Genomic DNA, 13,084 nt, shown 5'->3' on the forward strand with positions numbered 1-13,084 from the left:
ATACTGTTTACTAAGTAATAATGGACTGAAACGAAAGCCAGAATGTCTACATCCCAATCAACATCTCTACAGCTGCTTAACTAGTAAATATAATTTCAAATAGCAACAAGTGATTCATGTATATTATATTTTTCAAACTACATTTACTTATCTTAAAACTGAAACTATATTATTGTTATTTCATTTCAATAAGGTTGAGAATCAAATACAATTTTTTAAAACCTTTCAATCTATTAGTATTAGTCGTATCTCTCGTCTATACCAGGCTGTTGATGGAATTATTGCTTTTGAACGGATTCATAATCCTTCTTCGGCAGGAAGCTTTGAATTTTTCACAATAGTTCGTTTTACAGGGATAAAATTCCATTGTGTTTTTTATCTACGTATATGTGAAAGGTGGATCAAACTTTTAGCTATTGTTAGTAAATTTTGAATTTATATGATTTCCTATTACGGATATGGTACATTATTATAAATGGTGAATAAGTTCTATGATTTATTATAACGGAACCTTTAATAAAGTGGACCATTTGTGTCTGATTCGTGTGCCGAGGGTCCGAACTAATAAAAAACAAGAACTATGAATTTACATAAAACAATAAGAAAAATGCTAAACAATAAAATGTACTCTTACTAGGAAGGCTGTTTGAAAAGGAAATAAATCTATTTACCATCTGCAAGTAGAGGCTGGGCGTCCACATTGGGTTTTCCTGCGGGGCATAGCGGCAGCGCAAGTGACGATGCGATGGGTACGCCGTCCGCCTCCACCTATAACAAAAATTAATTATTAATTAAAGTTAGCAGAACGTTTTACAATTTTTCAAGTTTTTTTTTATGCAAAACGAGTATCACCGCCGCCCACATTCTCTTGCAACACCAGAGGAATCACAGGATCGTTGTGGGCCTTAAGGTGCAAGCGCTTTTTTTGAAGGTACCCATGTCGTATCGCCCTGGAAACAACGCACAAGGAAGCTCATTCCATAGGTTTGTAGCGTGGAAGAAAGTTCCTTGTAAACCGCACTATGGAGGACCGCCACACATCCAGATGGTGGGGACTATATCATAATTGCGCCTTGTGTCATACACGATCAAAGGCCTTCGCTTTATCCAGGCTAACTGCCAGGCGTTACCCCTTGCTTTCGATAGCCGCCGCCTATCTGTATTTTAGGTATACCAGAAGATCGCCTGCCAACCGACCATGGCGATAGCGGTACTGTCAGTCGTTGATCAACTGGTGACCATCTAGATATACCAAGAGCTCGCGATGAAACTTGTTCTCCAAAATTTTGTAGAGCAGGGAGGTAATAGCTATAGGCCTATAGTTTGCCGGATCCGAACTGTCTCCATTTTGGATCGGATGGACTAGGGCAGACTTCCATGAGTCAGGGACTACACCTTTTGAAAATGAGGTGCTGGAAAAGATTTGTTAGCACCGGCGTCAACTCAGGGGCACACCTCCTAACGATTTCCGATTCCACGATTGGAGAAATGCCATCCGGCCCGCTTAAATTTCTTACGTCCAACGAAAACAGAGCTCGCCGAACAGTTTTCTTTTCCTAATCTGTACTTTAGATCTGACACCTGACTGGATTTGCTTTGTAGTACGTGAAATAAAGCTCCTTGAAAACCGCACTGTGCAGGACCACCTCACATCCAGATGGTGGTTATGATATGCTAATTTGTGGCGTGTCGTGTGCAGGTGGAATTCGGCTTCAGGAATTAGGTGAAACAGCTCTTTTTATTCAATACATTTGAGAGCAACGCATGAAAAAAATAATCTTTTTCGTTTAATTTTAAAATTGATGCCAATTGCAGGTTCAATTTCACAGAGTGAAATAATCATTGTAAACATGTTTATAGTTTGCTATGTATACATTATTATATAACTTTGAAGTATGTTTTTCCTAAAAAAGTATAATAAAACTTATAAAATATTATAAAAGTGGTGATTTAGTCCATAACGTATTCTCATTTTATGCAAATAGAAAATTTTAATCAATAGAACAGTGAATATTGTCGTTTGTCTGTACTAATAAATCATGGACATGAATAGCACCAAAACCACATTTAGATCATTCTGAGATGATGACCAATTTCATCTTAATCAAAAATAACGTTGATATTAGGTAAGATTCATTTAAAAAAAATGTTTATTACATTTAATATCTGTTGCTTTTTCTCATAAACTTTTAAATATTTTTAATGTTTAGCATACGATCGCCGGCAGTGATAGGAAATATTTTATTAGGCCGCTGCTACGCGAATTCATAATTCAGGTTAGTATTTATTGTATATAATATTATGTTCTCCTCGTCAAGTCAAGTATTCTATGTATTAAATAAAGTACATATAATGAGACTCACATTCTTACCTATCGGTGGATCAAGGCCTTTAGACATTGCGGCTGTTGTAAGGAAACTCTTCGCACTATCAAAACAATTCCCATAGTAAAATTTATTTTACATAATTGTAGCTGACTGAAATAATAACAGAAAATTTTGTATGTTCAGGTTTGACGCTATCATTCCCGGTTCTTCAGTTTTAAGTGCTTAATTTTATCCAAATTTATAAAAACAGAAAAAATATTATGAAATTTTTATTGCTCAGTTTGAATACTGCTTTGCGGTTATATTATGAAAGATGACACAGTTTTGACGAAACTTGTCTTTTATGACGTATTTGAACGTAGTGTTTAAATTCTCTTTGGACGTATTCTTAGCTTGCTGTGGGTTGTCATTATGGAAAATGAAAACTCGTTCCGTAAAAAGATATTGTCGATTATATTAATAAATGTACTGATTCAATGATATAACTTATGTAAATAAATAAATGAAGAGCCGTTTTTTTCCTTCGGTTATACTGCGAAAACTGCTGAATCGACCGGAATAATACTTATGAAGCGTGTTTCGGAGCAGTTGACCTGCCTGTAAGTCATCTAGTTAATAAACATCCAGGCTTATTACAGTTGACTGAATTTAGTCGTCTTAAGTCAGTCATAACTGAATTTATAAAAGTATAATCGAATTGAGCAAGCCAGCATCCTAAATTCAGAAGCAAGTGTGCTTTCTGACTGACAAAATCATTTAGAAGCCAAATTAGAAACGAATTTAGGAAGGTGTAATCGCAATAAGTTAATATTCTTTCACCCATGTTCTTCCCTTTCTTTTTTCAATTTTAATTGAGCCAACGGCAACGGCAACGGCCAATTTTATACTGGCCTGGACAACACTGGAGCAATTCTCGTACTTATATGAAACATCCGAATTCGTCGCGCTTTAAGTTGTGACTGATTCAGTAACCAAATTTAGGACAGTGTGATCAGAAGCTTCTAATATGTTTCTAAATTTGCTTCTGAATTTAGATGACTAAATTCAGTCAAGTTTAATAACCGCAATAGACTTACAATATATACTTTAAATGACCTGACAGCCCGATTATGTGTTACCCTCGGAGAAATTATCAAGCCTGGAGAAGTAACATAATAAGTAGAGCTGCACAGGAATGACTTGAATTTTCTATCTTCCGTGAAACGCAAGGCCCTGAAGAGTGACAGACATAATATCTCACTATATCTGTCTTGAAATGCAAAACACTCACTTGAAGCCATTGGATTTAATCTTGGTCACCAGTCGGGTGACCATCGCATGTGTGATTTAAAGTACTGTCTTTTAACTAAAGATTATTATAAAACAATCATAAAGCTCTTCATAACATCTTATGAAATTTTAAATTCCAGAAGATTAAAACGTAAAATTGCATCACTAGAAAGTGAGTTAATATAAAAATATAATAAATCCAAAACTTTGAAATGTTAGTTAGTTAAAAAAATTTGCCAAACTTAGCATCGAATAAATATACATTTATTATGAAGTTGAAATCAATATTTTTTATTTATTGATGTTTTCATAATTATCTGGTTATATTATCTTTGACCTGTCATTGGTTATCGCCGGTTTAATTTCTCTTTGATCGCCGTCACATCGCCGCTTTGTTGCACTGTGATAAACCTTTGCAAAACAATAATTGTTAATGAAATATATAGTGCACTCATATTAAAAACTGTAAGTGTGTGATATAAATAAAAAATAATAATATCAGTTTCGACAAAACTGCTTTGACATGTCGATCGTAAAGCACTACCACACGCTCTGCTCGTGAGGCGGGCAAAAGCGGGCTAGCGATTCCCGCTTCTAGTCCGCTTTTCTAGATCTCACCATTTCAACTATCTAAAGGAACATTGAAGCTTGTTCTCAACATTGAACAACAGTACAGCGCTTTGTAGTACTGCTGCACCTTCAGCCGACATTTAAACCTGAGATTCTCAAATATTGAATTTTGACTGTTTTTGGATGAGAGACGTTAAAATTATGTGGATCATTCATTCAGATACTTATTCCTTTACTTATTCATTCTGATAATTAATAAGTTGAAGATAAAAAAAATGCAGAGTTTATATATTATGTTCAAGAGTAACTAAAATTGTTTAACATTCCCGACTGTTTTATAATGTGATTCTCTAATCAAATTTAACAATAACGATGCCAAGATTAATCCGACGGGATGGGAGATTGGAAACTATTCAGACCGCTCACAATATGTGCATGAAATGTATTGGTTGACAGCGTAGTAGGTAGAATAGAATTTTAATTGAATCCGGTGGCTACAGCGACTGGTTTGGACATAACAAAAGTTAATTCTTAAATGTACTTTAATACATTTATAATAAGTAAAACACTTTTAGTAGTAATAGTAGGATAGTACATAGTAAATAGGCTACAGGTAGCCCTATTGCACGGAAAAACCAATCAAATTTGTATATATTTTGTAGCGAAACATAAACTGCAAAGACGAAATGCTAATGCTTCCTATTATGGTATGTTATAATATACACGAAGAACAGACTAACACATAAAAAGTAACAGCTATTTTCGTGATGAATTCTTGAAAAGACGCGGTGAGTTTACATAACATAATATTATAGCACTGATATTAGTTAAAACCCTGCATACATAAGTAACTACTGCTATAAGAGCCAAAATGGTGAGTATTAAATGGAATCAGTTTCATAGGCGACAGCCTATCCGACATATAAGTGATAAAGGTCAGTGATGTGCACAGAAATTCAGCTCAGCAGAGCTTAAAACGTCTATCTAGTTTAAGTGTTCCTAACTATGATAGGTAATATAGAGTGTTTTCGTACAGATAGGAAATGAAAGGAATTATTGTTTATTCACCTTCCTTTAAACAAATTTTAATGATATTATGCAATGACGTGCAAAGCTTATTAACTACAATTATTGTACTTTCTCAAATATGTAAATTGTACGAAACATTATGTTATCAATATTGCATTTATCAAAACAAATGATTTCGTAGAGAATTATATATTCATCATAACGTTTATGCGGTTAATGTTCATTATTGTGTTTGATCACATCATTAATATTGGGACATTTTCAATCGTTGTATGGTTCATTTGATTTCGCTTTGAGTCTCTGATTGCGATGTGAAGTCAGTCATTCATATCAAAAATAATTATTTGTATTTTACTTTACATAGAAAATAATATGTTGAGTTCGTCTTCTCTATGGTTTTTGTTTAGAAAATAAGGCATTTACCCCTAGTGGGGGAACAAATCCACCTTAGGAAATACTTTAACATACAGTAATAAAACTTGAACTGAGTAACAACACCTTCCAAATAGAATATAACCACTATTATAGTACCAATATTTGCAGCAGGAACTGGTTTGAGTTATGCGACTTCAAATACGTCACGGCTTACGGCCGTTCCTAATATACTATCTACAGATAGAGATAAATTACTATCTTCTACTGTCAGTAATTAGCTAGTCAATAATCTGAAGCTGTCCCAATATACCCGATAAGTCATTCTTATCGCCTTATATTAGGACGCGTGAATTGCAATTTCCATACAAACTTTATATCGCTGGTAAGCTAAACGTCGTCTCATTGACACACAGCGTATAAGTAACGGATAAGGTGAGTTACCGTCAATAAGTTTATTGGGACCGAAAAGTCAACGATAGTTAAGATTTGTATCTCAAGTAAGAGATAGACTGAATATTGGGAACGGCCGTTAATACACAGTTTAAATATACGTAATAATAATCTATGTCAAAAATTAACTCGAATTCTATAATTAAGTTCTCCGCGATAACTCTCTATAGTAACAATTAAAATTTATAATTTTTTGTTTCCGATGTCGGTAGCCGCTTCTTATGAGTTTTTATTTCGTAATACCAATAATATATGTAACAAGAAAAAAAAATAATAATTGTTGCGTAACAACGCTTCGACGTAAATGACGAGAGTTGTCAAACTTCAAGACATTGTTAGATTCAACAGCTACGTCAGGAATACTCATAGCTCAGCGGAAAAGTGATTACTTTAGACGCTGTAGATCCGGGTTTGGTACACCTACCAGTGTTTGGAATTTTTTGCGTTTTGTAAAGTTAATGGAAATTTCTAGTAAGTTCAAGATCAAATCGAACAGAGTAGAGAGGATGGAAAATGTGTAAGCAGGAAAACATTTAAATTTAAAGATGGAAAGGGAGAATCCTTTTGAAAATAGAACAGATCCGGGGGTATTTAAGCCATACTAAGCGTGGCCTATGGCAGTTCTAGTTCTGACTCAAAAGTGTAAGGAAGAAGAAAAGAAAAAGTAGTGAAAAGTGTAAGTGTTCCAGGAGGAAGAAGATAGAAGAGACTTAGTGTTCGGTGCGGTGTGAGGTACCGCCGCCGATACGATGAACAGCGGCAGACCGGCGAAGTGCACGTTCAGAAAAGTAAACGCAAATAAAGACTCGTTCCTATAAGCGGAGTATTATTTCCAATCCCTGACCCACTCTCGTGTCTTTATTATAGGTTATAATTATGTATTTCCGTCTCGCATTGAAGAATAGTTCTAATTGTACGATATTATTATCTACTAACACAATTTGAATTTAAGTTTCGCCAACTCTCCTGCTATAGTAACGAGATTCAACATGTTTGACCCATACAATAATTTTCCAGACCGTAGTAATTATTATTTATTTCCTTTTTTATTTATTAGTTTGGTTGGTTAATTGCGCATTATATGATAATAAGTGGAACTACGAATCTTAAGAAGAGTTGCCGCTCTATGCTCTCTTATCTCACTAAAACTCACTTATTACGTTTGTTATCGGCAGATAATCGTAAGTCCATCGCCAACCTATACCTACTCAATACTTCCCTTTGCGAAACGGTGATGTACTAAACCTTGCGAGCATCGTTCTTATACGGTCAACTTATGCTCCATCCCTTACCTATGAAGAAACTAACGAATGTCGTTCACGGAGTTTTGTATAGAATGTATTGTATGCCCAAATTTACCAAAGAAACGCGAACATTGTCCAAATTACAAGATATTATAAAAAATAATAATATATTCATTTAATAACTCAATTTCTGTGGGTACTAAAACGTAGTACAGGCAACCAAAACGTTGTTAGAGTTTTGCTAAAGGAATCTGGCACTTCAGTTATTTAGGAACTTTTGACATGGCATCTCTAATGCAACGTCAAGGGCCATTTGAGAAACAATATCACGATTGTCTAGCGTGGTCATTTTGTTTTGATGCTTCGTTCAAATATGTGCGTATTATTTCACCTGAGAGCTGATGCAAAATTATAAAATGGCACATAATTATGTTTTTTCAATACTTAAATTGCATCAATTTAAACAATTTTTTGCATATTTTTTTTATTTTAGGTAACCCGACATTACAAGACTTTTCCAGATCTCGTTTTCAGGGGGACTGCAGATGAAAATTTTCATATTTAAAAGTGTTTTATTTAAATTAGATATTGTTACTGCAAAAATCAATATACCGAATTAATTGAATTGTACGAAAATTGCCCTTGAAAGAATGTCCACCGACTTAAAGCAATAAAGTTATAATTAGAGCAGACAGAATTACCTTTTGGCCAACACGAACATCATTACACTTAATGAAATAGCAATCGTTATATTTAGTGAAGAATTCAACAGACATGTTATTGTGATATTATTCTTTATCGCCGAAATTAACAATGCTCATATCTGAAACTCATCACTCGTACGATCCAGTACAATAACTGTTATTGTTTTGGAATGAAATAGTTGGATATAATCTTAATGTAAAAACGAGGTATCCTTTATCGAGGAACCAAATAAAAAGTTATTGCTGTAAATTACTATTCGTACCCGTTCATTGATTCGTGATAGAATCGATAACCATAATATATTGAAATGTCGACAATTGTATCATTACTAAGATGTAGATATGTATTGTAAAATTAAAACCGAAAGAACCAATAACATTCAATAAAATCAAACCAAATTCCGAAGACTTCATCAATGTGTACCAGTCCTTCATATTTGTCCGACGCGTTAAGCCGCCTGTGCATTGTTTATCCAATTCACGCTTTTTTCTTACATTTTTGAAAGGTACCCATGTCGTCCATCCATACCATCGTCCCGGAAACGTCCGGAAACACCGCATAAGGAAGTTCATTCCACAGCTTTGTAGTATGTGGAAGAAAGCTCCTTGAAAACCGCACTGTGGAGGACCGCCACACATCCAAATGGTAGGGATGATATCCTAACTTGTGGCATGTGGTGCGAAGGTGGAATTCGGCGGCAGTAATCAAGTGAAACAGCTCTTCGGAACACTCACCGTGATCAATGCGGTAGAAGACACGAAATGAAGCGAGGTCTCTATGCAACGCCAAGTGATCCAGCCGTTCACAGAGCACTGGGTCCTCGACAATTTGAGCTGCTCTACGTTGCACGCGGTCAAATTGTGGCCGGACCTGCGCTATATACAGCGCTGGAATGTGGGCCGGCTTGAAGTATTGCCGTGCTCTATTAAAGATGCCCAGTTTCTTCGAAGCCAATTTTGGTTTGCCCTCCAGATCGCCACGGAATTGGCAATCGCTCGAGATTTCGAGACCCAGTATTCCGATACTTGGCGAGGCTTTAAGGAAAGTGTTGTCGAAGAGCGGCGATACGACAAATGGTTCTTTCTTATACTTTTATTGAATACTAATATTAGCGTAGCAACACATGCATGGCTAGTCAACTCATAAAATTACAAATTACATTTACTATTATAGTTCAATTTAAAAGCGTTATTAGTAATTCCCTGAACGATTCACCTTTTGGTGCGACAAACACGCTGCTTTGAATTCAGACGTCTTGTACTAATTAAACGTGCAAGTAAATTAGAATAATTACGTAGCAGTGAGGTAATTGCTTTGCAAGAAACGGGAGACAGTGCTGCTTCCCTGTGAGACTTTGAAATATGATGTTAATGAAACATCCTTTATTATCAATTATATTATTAAATAAACACTTATAGAAACGCTTAGTTTTATTATTGATCAAGAATAAAAAGTAAATTATATTGTTTTATTTTAAATTGTTAAATAAACAAAAATTAATTACAATTATTAAAAATAATATATATATTTTAATTTAAAACGAAATAAGTTGAGATACTAGTTATGTATTTTGTATGCTAATTGAAGAAGCAGACGAGCATTTTGTCAGAGGCGTGGCAAATAAATTTCAGTAATCTCCATACAATCTAAGAGTGCGGGAGAAAAAAACATATCTAACGGAGATACAGCAAGATAGAAAAGGAAAGCGAATCTTTTGTTGCTATAACTGATTTTGATCCTTTATCCGTCAGCTCCACCTCGAATTAACTTCTTACGGCCGTTCCCAATATACTATCTACAGATAGAGATAATTTACTACCTTCTACTGTCAGTAATTAGCTGTCAATAATCTGAAGCTGTCCTTAATATTGGGCTTATCGCTTAATATTGGGACGCGTGAATTGCAAATTCCATACAAACTTTATATCGCTGGTAACCTATACCTCGTCCCATTGACAGACAGCGTGCACTCACCTTGAGTTACCGCCGATAAGTTTATTGGGACAGAAAAGTCAACGATAGTTACGATTTTTATCTCAAGTAAGAGATAGACTGAATATTGGGAACAGCCGTTAGTATTTTGAATATTAAGACACATGTTCACGCATTATCGGGATGTCAAGTTGTCTATACGTTAGTATATGCTAAGTCTATGGATAGTAATCTGACTAGGAGACAGGTGTGATTGTGTTTATATTAAGCTTTATAATGTTATTTATTTTTGTCATAAAGATGTTACAATAATAATTTTAAAAAAGCTTAATAGTTATAGAATGTTAACATTTGATAAAGATTAAATTAGATTTTAATTTAAATCTTTAATAATTTTATATTTGAATAAAAACTTTTAAAGGATTAAAACGCGTGTAATTGTAACTGTTTTTACATTAGAGTTTTTCCAAAAACCATCTGTCTATAGCAAATACCACCTCCGAGGCAATAAATGGCGCTAAACTTCATAATGACAACTATGACAAATACTATCTTTGACTCATTTCATCTGTAGTCCCCCTGAAAACGAGACCTGGAAATGTCTTGAAACGTGGGGCTAACTAAAATAAAAATGTAAGTTTTACGCCAAAATCTAATGTAAATACTTAATCCTTCAAAAGTGTTTTATTTAAATTTTATATTATGGAGTTCATAGTATTATTCTTCAATATCATAATATGTATTAAAATTAAATCAATTTTTGTTGAATATAAAAAATCATGTTCTTCGTTTACAAAATATAATATTATGTATTTGAGCAAAAAAAATCCAACTATCTTATTTAGGCCCAAAAAAATGATCTTATAATATGAGGTTTCGTTACTAATTAAGATTAATGTGGCTCGGGTAATATTTCTGTTATCAATACAAAGACAACAAAGTTATAAACTTTGTAAAGACGCTTTCAGTTTTGTTTATTATTTGACGTGCGACTTTGTCAGTCGCTAACTGAAACTACTAAATTATATCTAACGATTACAAAACGAACAACGCGGACAAGAGTTAGAAATTTAGGTTTAGAGATGTTAGTGTTTTAACTAGATTTTTTTCTAAATACCCAAACTATGTCGCTATTATATTTTTAAAGGAAATATGGGAAGAAATGAGCAGGACGTTCAGCTGATGGTAATTAATACGCCCAGCCCATTACAATGTAATGCCACTCAGAATTCTTGAAACAGTCAAAAATTCTTAGCGGTGCCACAATTGCACTCGTCACCTTGAGACATAAAATGTTAAGTCTCATTTACCCAGTAATTTCACTAGCTACGTAGCCCTTCAGACCGAAACACAATAATGCTTACACATTACTGCTTCATGGCAGAAATAGGCGACGTTGTCGTATCCATAATATAGCCGGCATTCTGTGCAAAGGAGCCCCAGGTAGTGAAATTATTGGGCAAATGAGACTTAACGTCCTATGTCTCAAGGAGACGAGCGCAATTGTAGTGCTGCTCATAATTTTTTGGGTTATTCAAGAATCCTGAGCGGCACTTCATTGTAATGGACAGAGCGTATTATTTACCATCAGCTGAACATCTTTCTTGTTTTGTCCCTTATTGCCATAAAAAAAACGAAATTAGTCGAAGAGAATCGTGACATTGTAGCCAATAACGTTCTATATATTAATCGTAGCCATTCACTTTCCTTCGTAGTATAGCGGCAGCGACTTTCTCGATGGCTACGCATTGGACGATGGGACAGTGCGTACCGAAGGTTATTATTGAGCATCGTATGTATATGCACTAAATTTTTATCAGCTATCGATGCGAGAAGATATTATCTACTGCAATATACTAAACACTGCTTACTAATACTATCACAGACGAGACAGTAGCTGAAACACTACAACACATATACACAGAGCATAAAAGCTCTTTCCTTCTGTAACTATGATACTTTTTAATTTTTTATTTATAGCTTAAAATACAATAACAAACACTTAGAGCGCTTTCACACTACGTCTGATCAAGGTAGGTCTGATCCGTACCCGTGAAGATACAGGTCTAGAAATCTCGGATCGAATTCGGATATTGCTTACTTACTAGTCTCTGAATCTCTGATCCGATTCCAAGTAATTCAGGGACAACTATTTGGCATACGGCATTTTACGCGAAGCCACACCAGAGCATTCACGTCATGAATCCTTTCAGTTGGAGTCAACTTCTGGCAATGCTATTGTACGTACGAAGGCGCAGAAGAAGCAAAGAATTCTGGATGCGCCCTCTCTTGGTGGACCGGCGATTAAAATGAGCTTTCTACCGAATGAGGGTGTCTACTTTCGATTTTATTTTACATGACATAAAAGATAATAATTTGCAACAAGACACAAAATTTAGACAACATATACCGCCAGAAGAAATGCTTGCAGTCATATTAAGGTAAGTAAAACTTAGTTCTTAATCAGAACATATTTGTTATTGTTTACTTCTAAGTACTTGTGAAGGTAGTTCAACACTATACATCCCTGTAATTCGGATTTGGATCGGACGCAGTGTGCGAGCTTTCATTAAAATAATACTATGACAACTTCGGTCCGGCCAATAATCTTCTCCGAATCGGAGACTAACGGTTGACGGAAAGAAATCGGATGACAGAAGCCGGGTCTAGTGCGTTATCTACCATAGAAATAGGAATTAAATTCTACGACTACTCGGGACCGTATTTTCACGGATAGTGCGAAAGCGATCTTATACTTTATGAATGTTATTTGTATGCCGCTTAAAATTTAATTACATAAATGCTTTAAAAGAAAAAATCTAATTTCAATTAGGTAGAGTTTCAAATCTCGTTAATATGTGTATATTAGCCGCTAAAAATTAAATTACAAAAACACTTAAAAATAAGATATGTAACAAATTTATAGCAATAACAATGACGTTCTATACATATGGATATATCATTCGCAGTCTGACAGCGGAACGGTAAAAGTGTGCTTAAAGACAATGTAAGCACACTTTTCTTCTTAGTCGTGTGTCAACTGTGTGTCAATCAACAAGCCTAAGTGTGCTATAAAAAGTGCATAATACGCAATGACGTTCAATACATAGAACGTCATTGATAATACGTAATAAAATTGTTCATTTGATTTTGACGTGACAATGTCTTATAATTCGATAGAGC

General features: G+C 34.8%; 1 protein-coding gene across 1 annotated transcript in view; it reads right to left on the bottom strand.

Moving 5' to 3' along the window:
• The window catches only part of LOC126978941 (adenylate cyclase type 6-like), a 308,068-nt gene that overhangs the window by 113,029 nt on the left and 181,955 nt on the right, over positions 1–13,084 (bottom strand). The window contains exon 4 of the mRNA XM_050828068.1: positions 672–768. Coding sequence (XP_050684025.1) covers positions 672–768 — 97 coding nt within the window. The remainder of the gene's footprint in view (positions 1–671; positions 769–13,084) is intronic.

This window comes from Leptidea sinapis, chromosome Z, assembly GCF_905404315.1.
Source record: "Leptidea sinapis chromosome Z, ilLepSina1.1, whole genome shotgun sequence".
NCBI lineage: Eukaryota > Metazoa > Arthropoda > Insecta > Lepidoptera > Pieridae > Leptidea > Leptidea sinapis.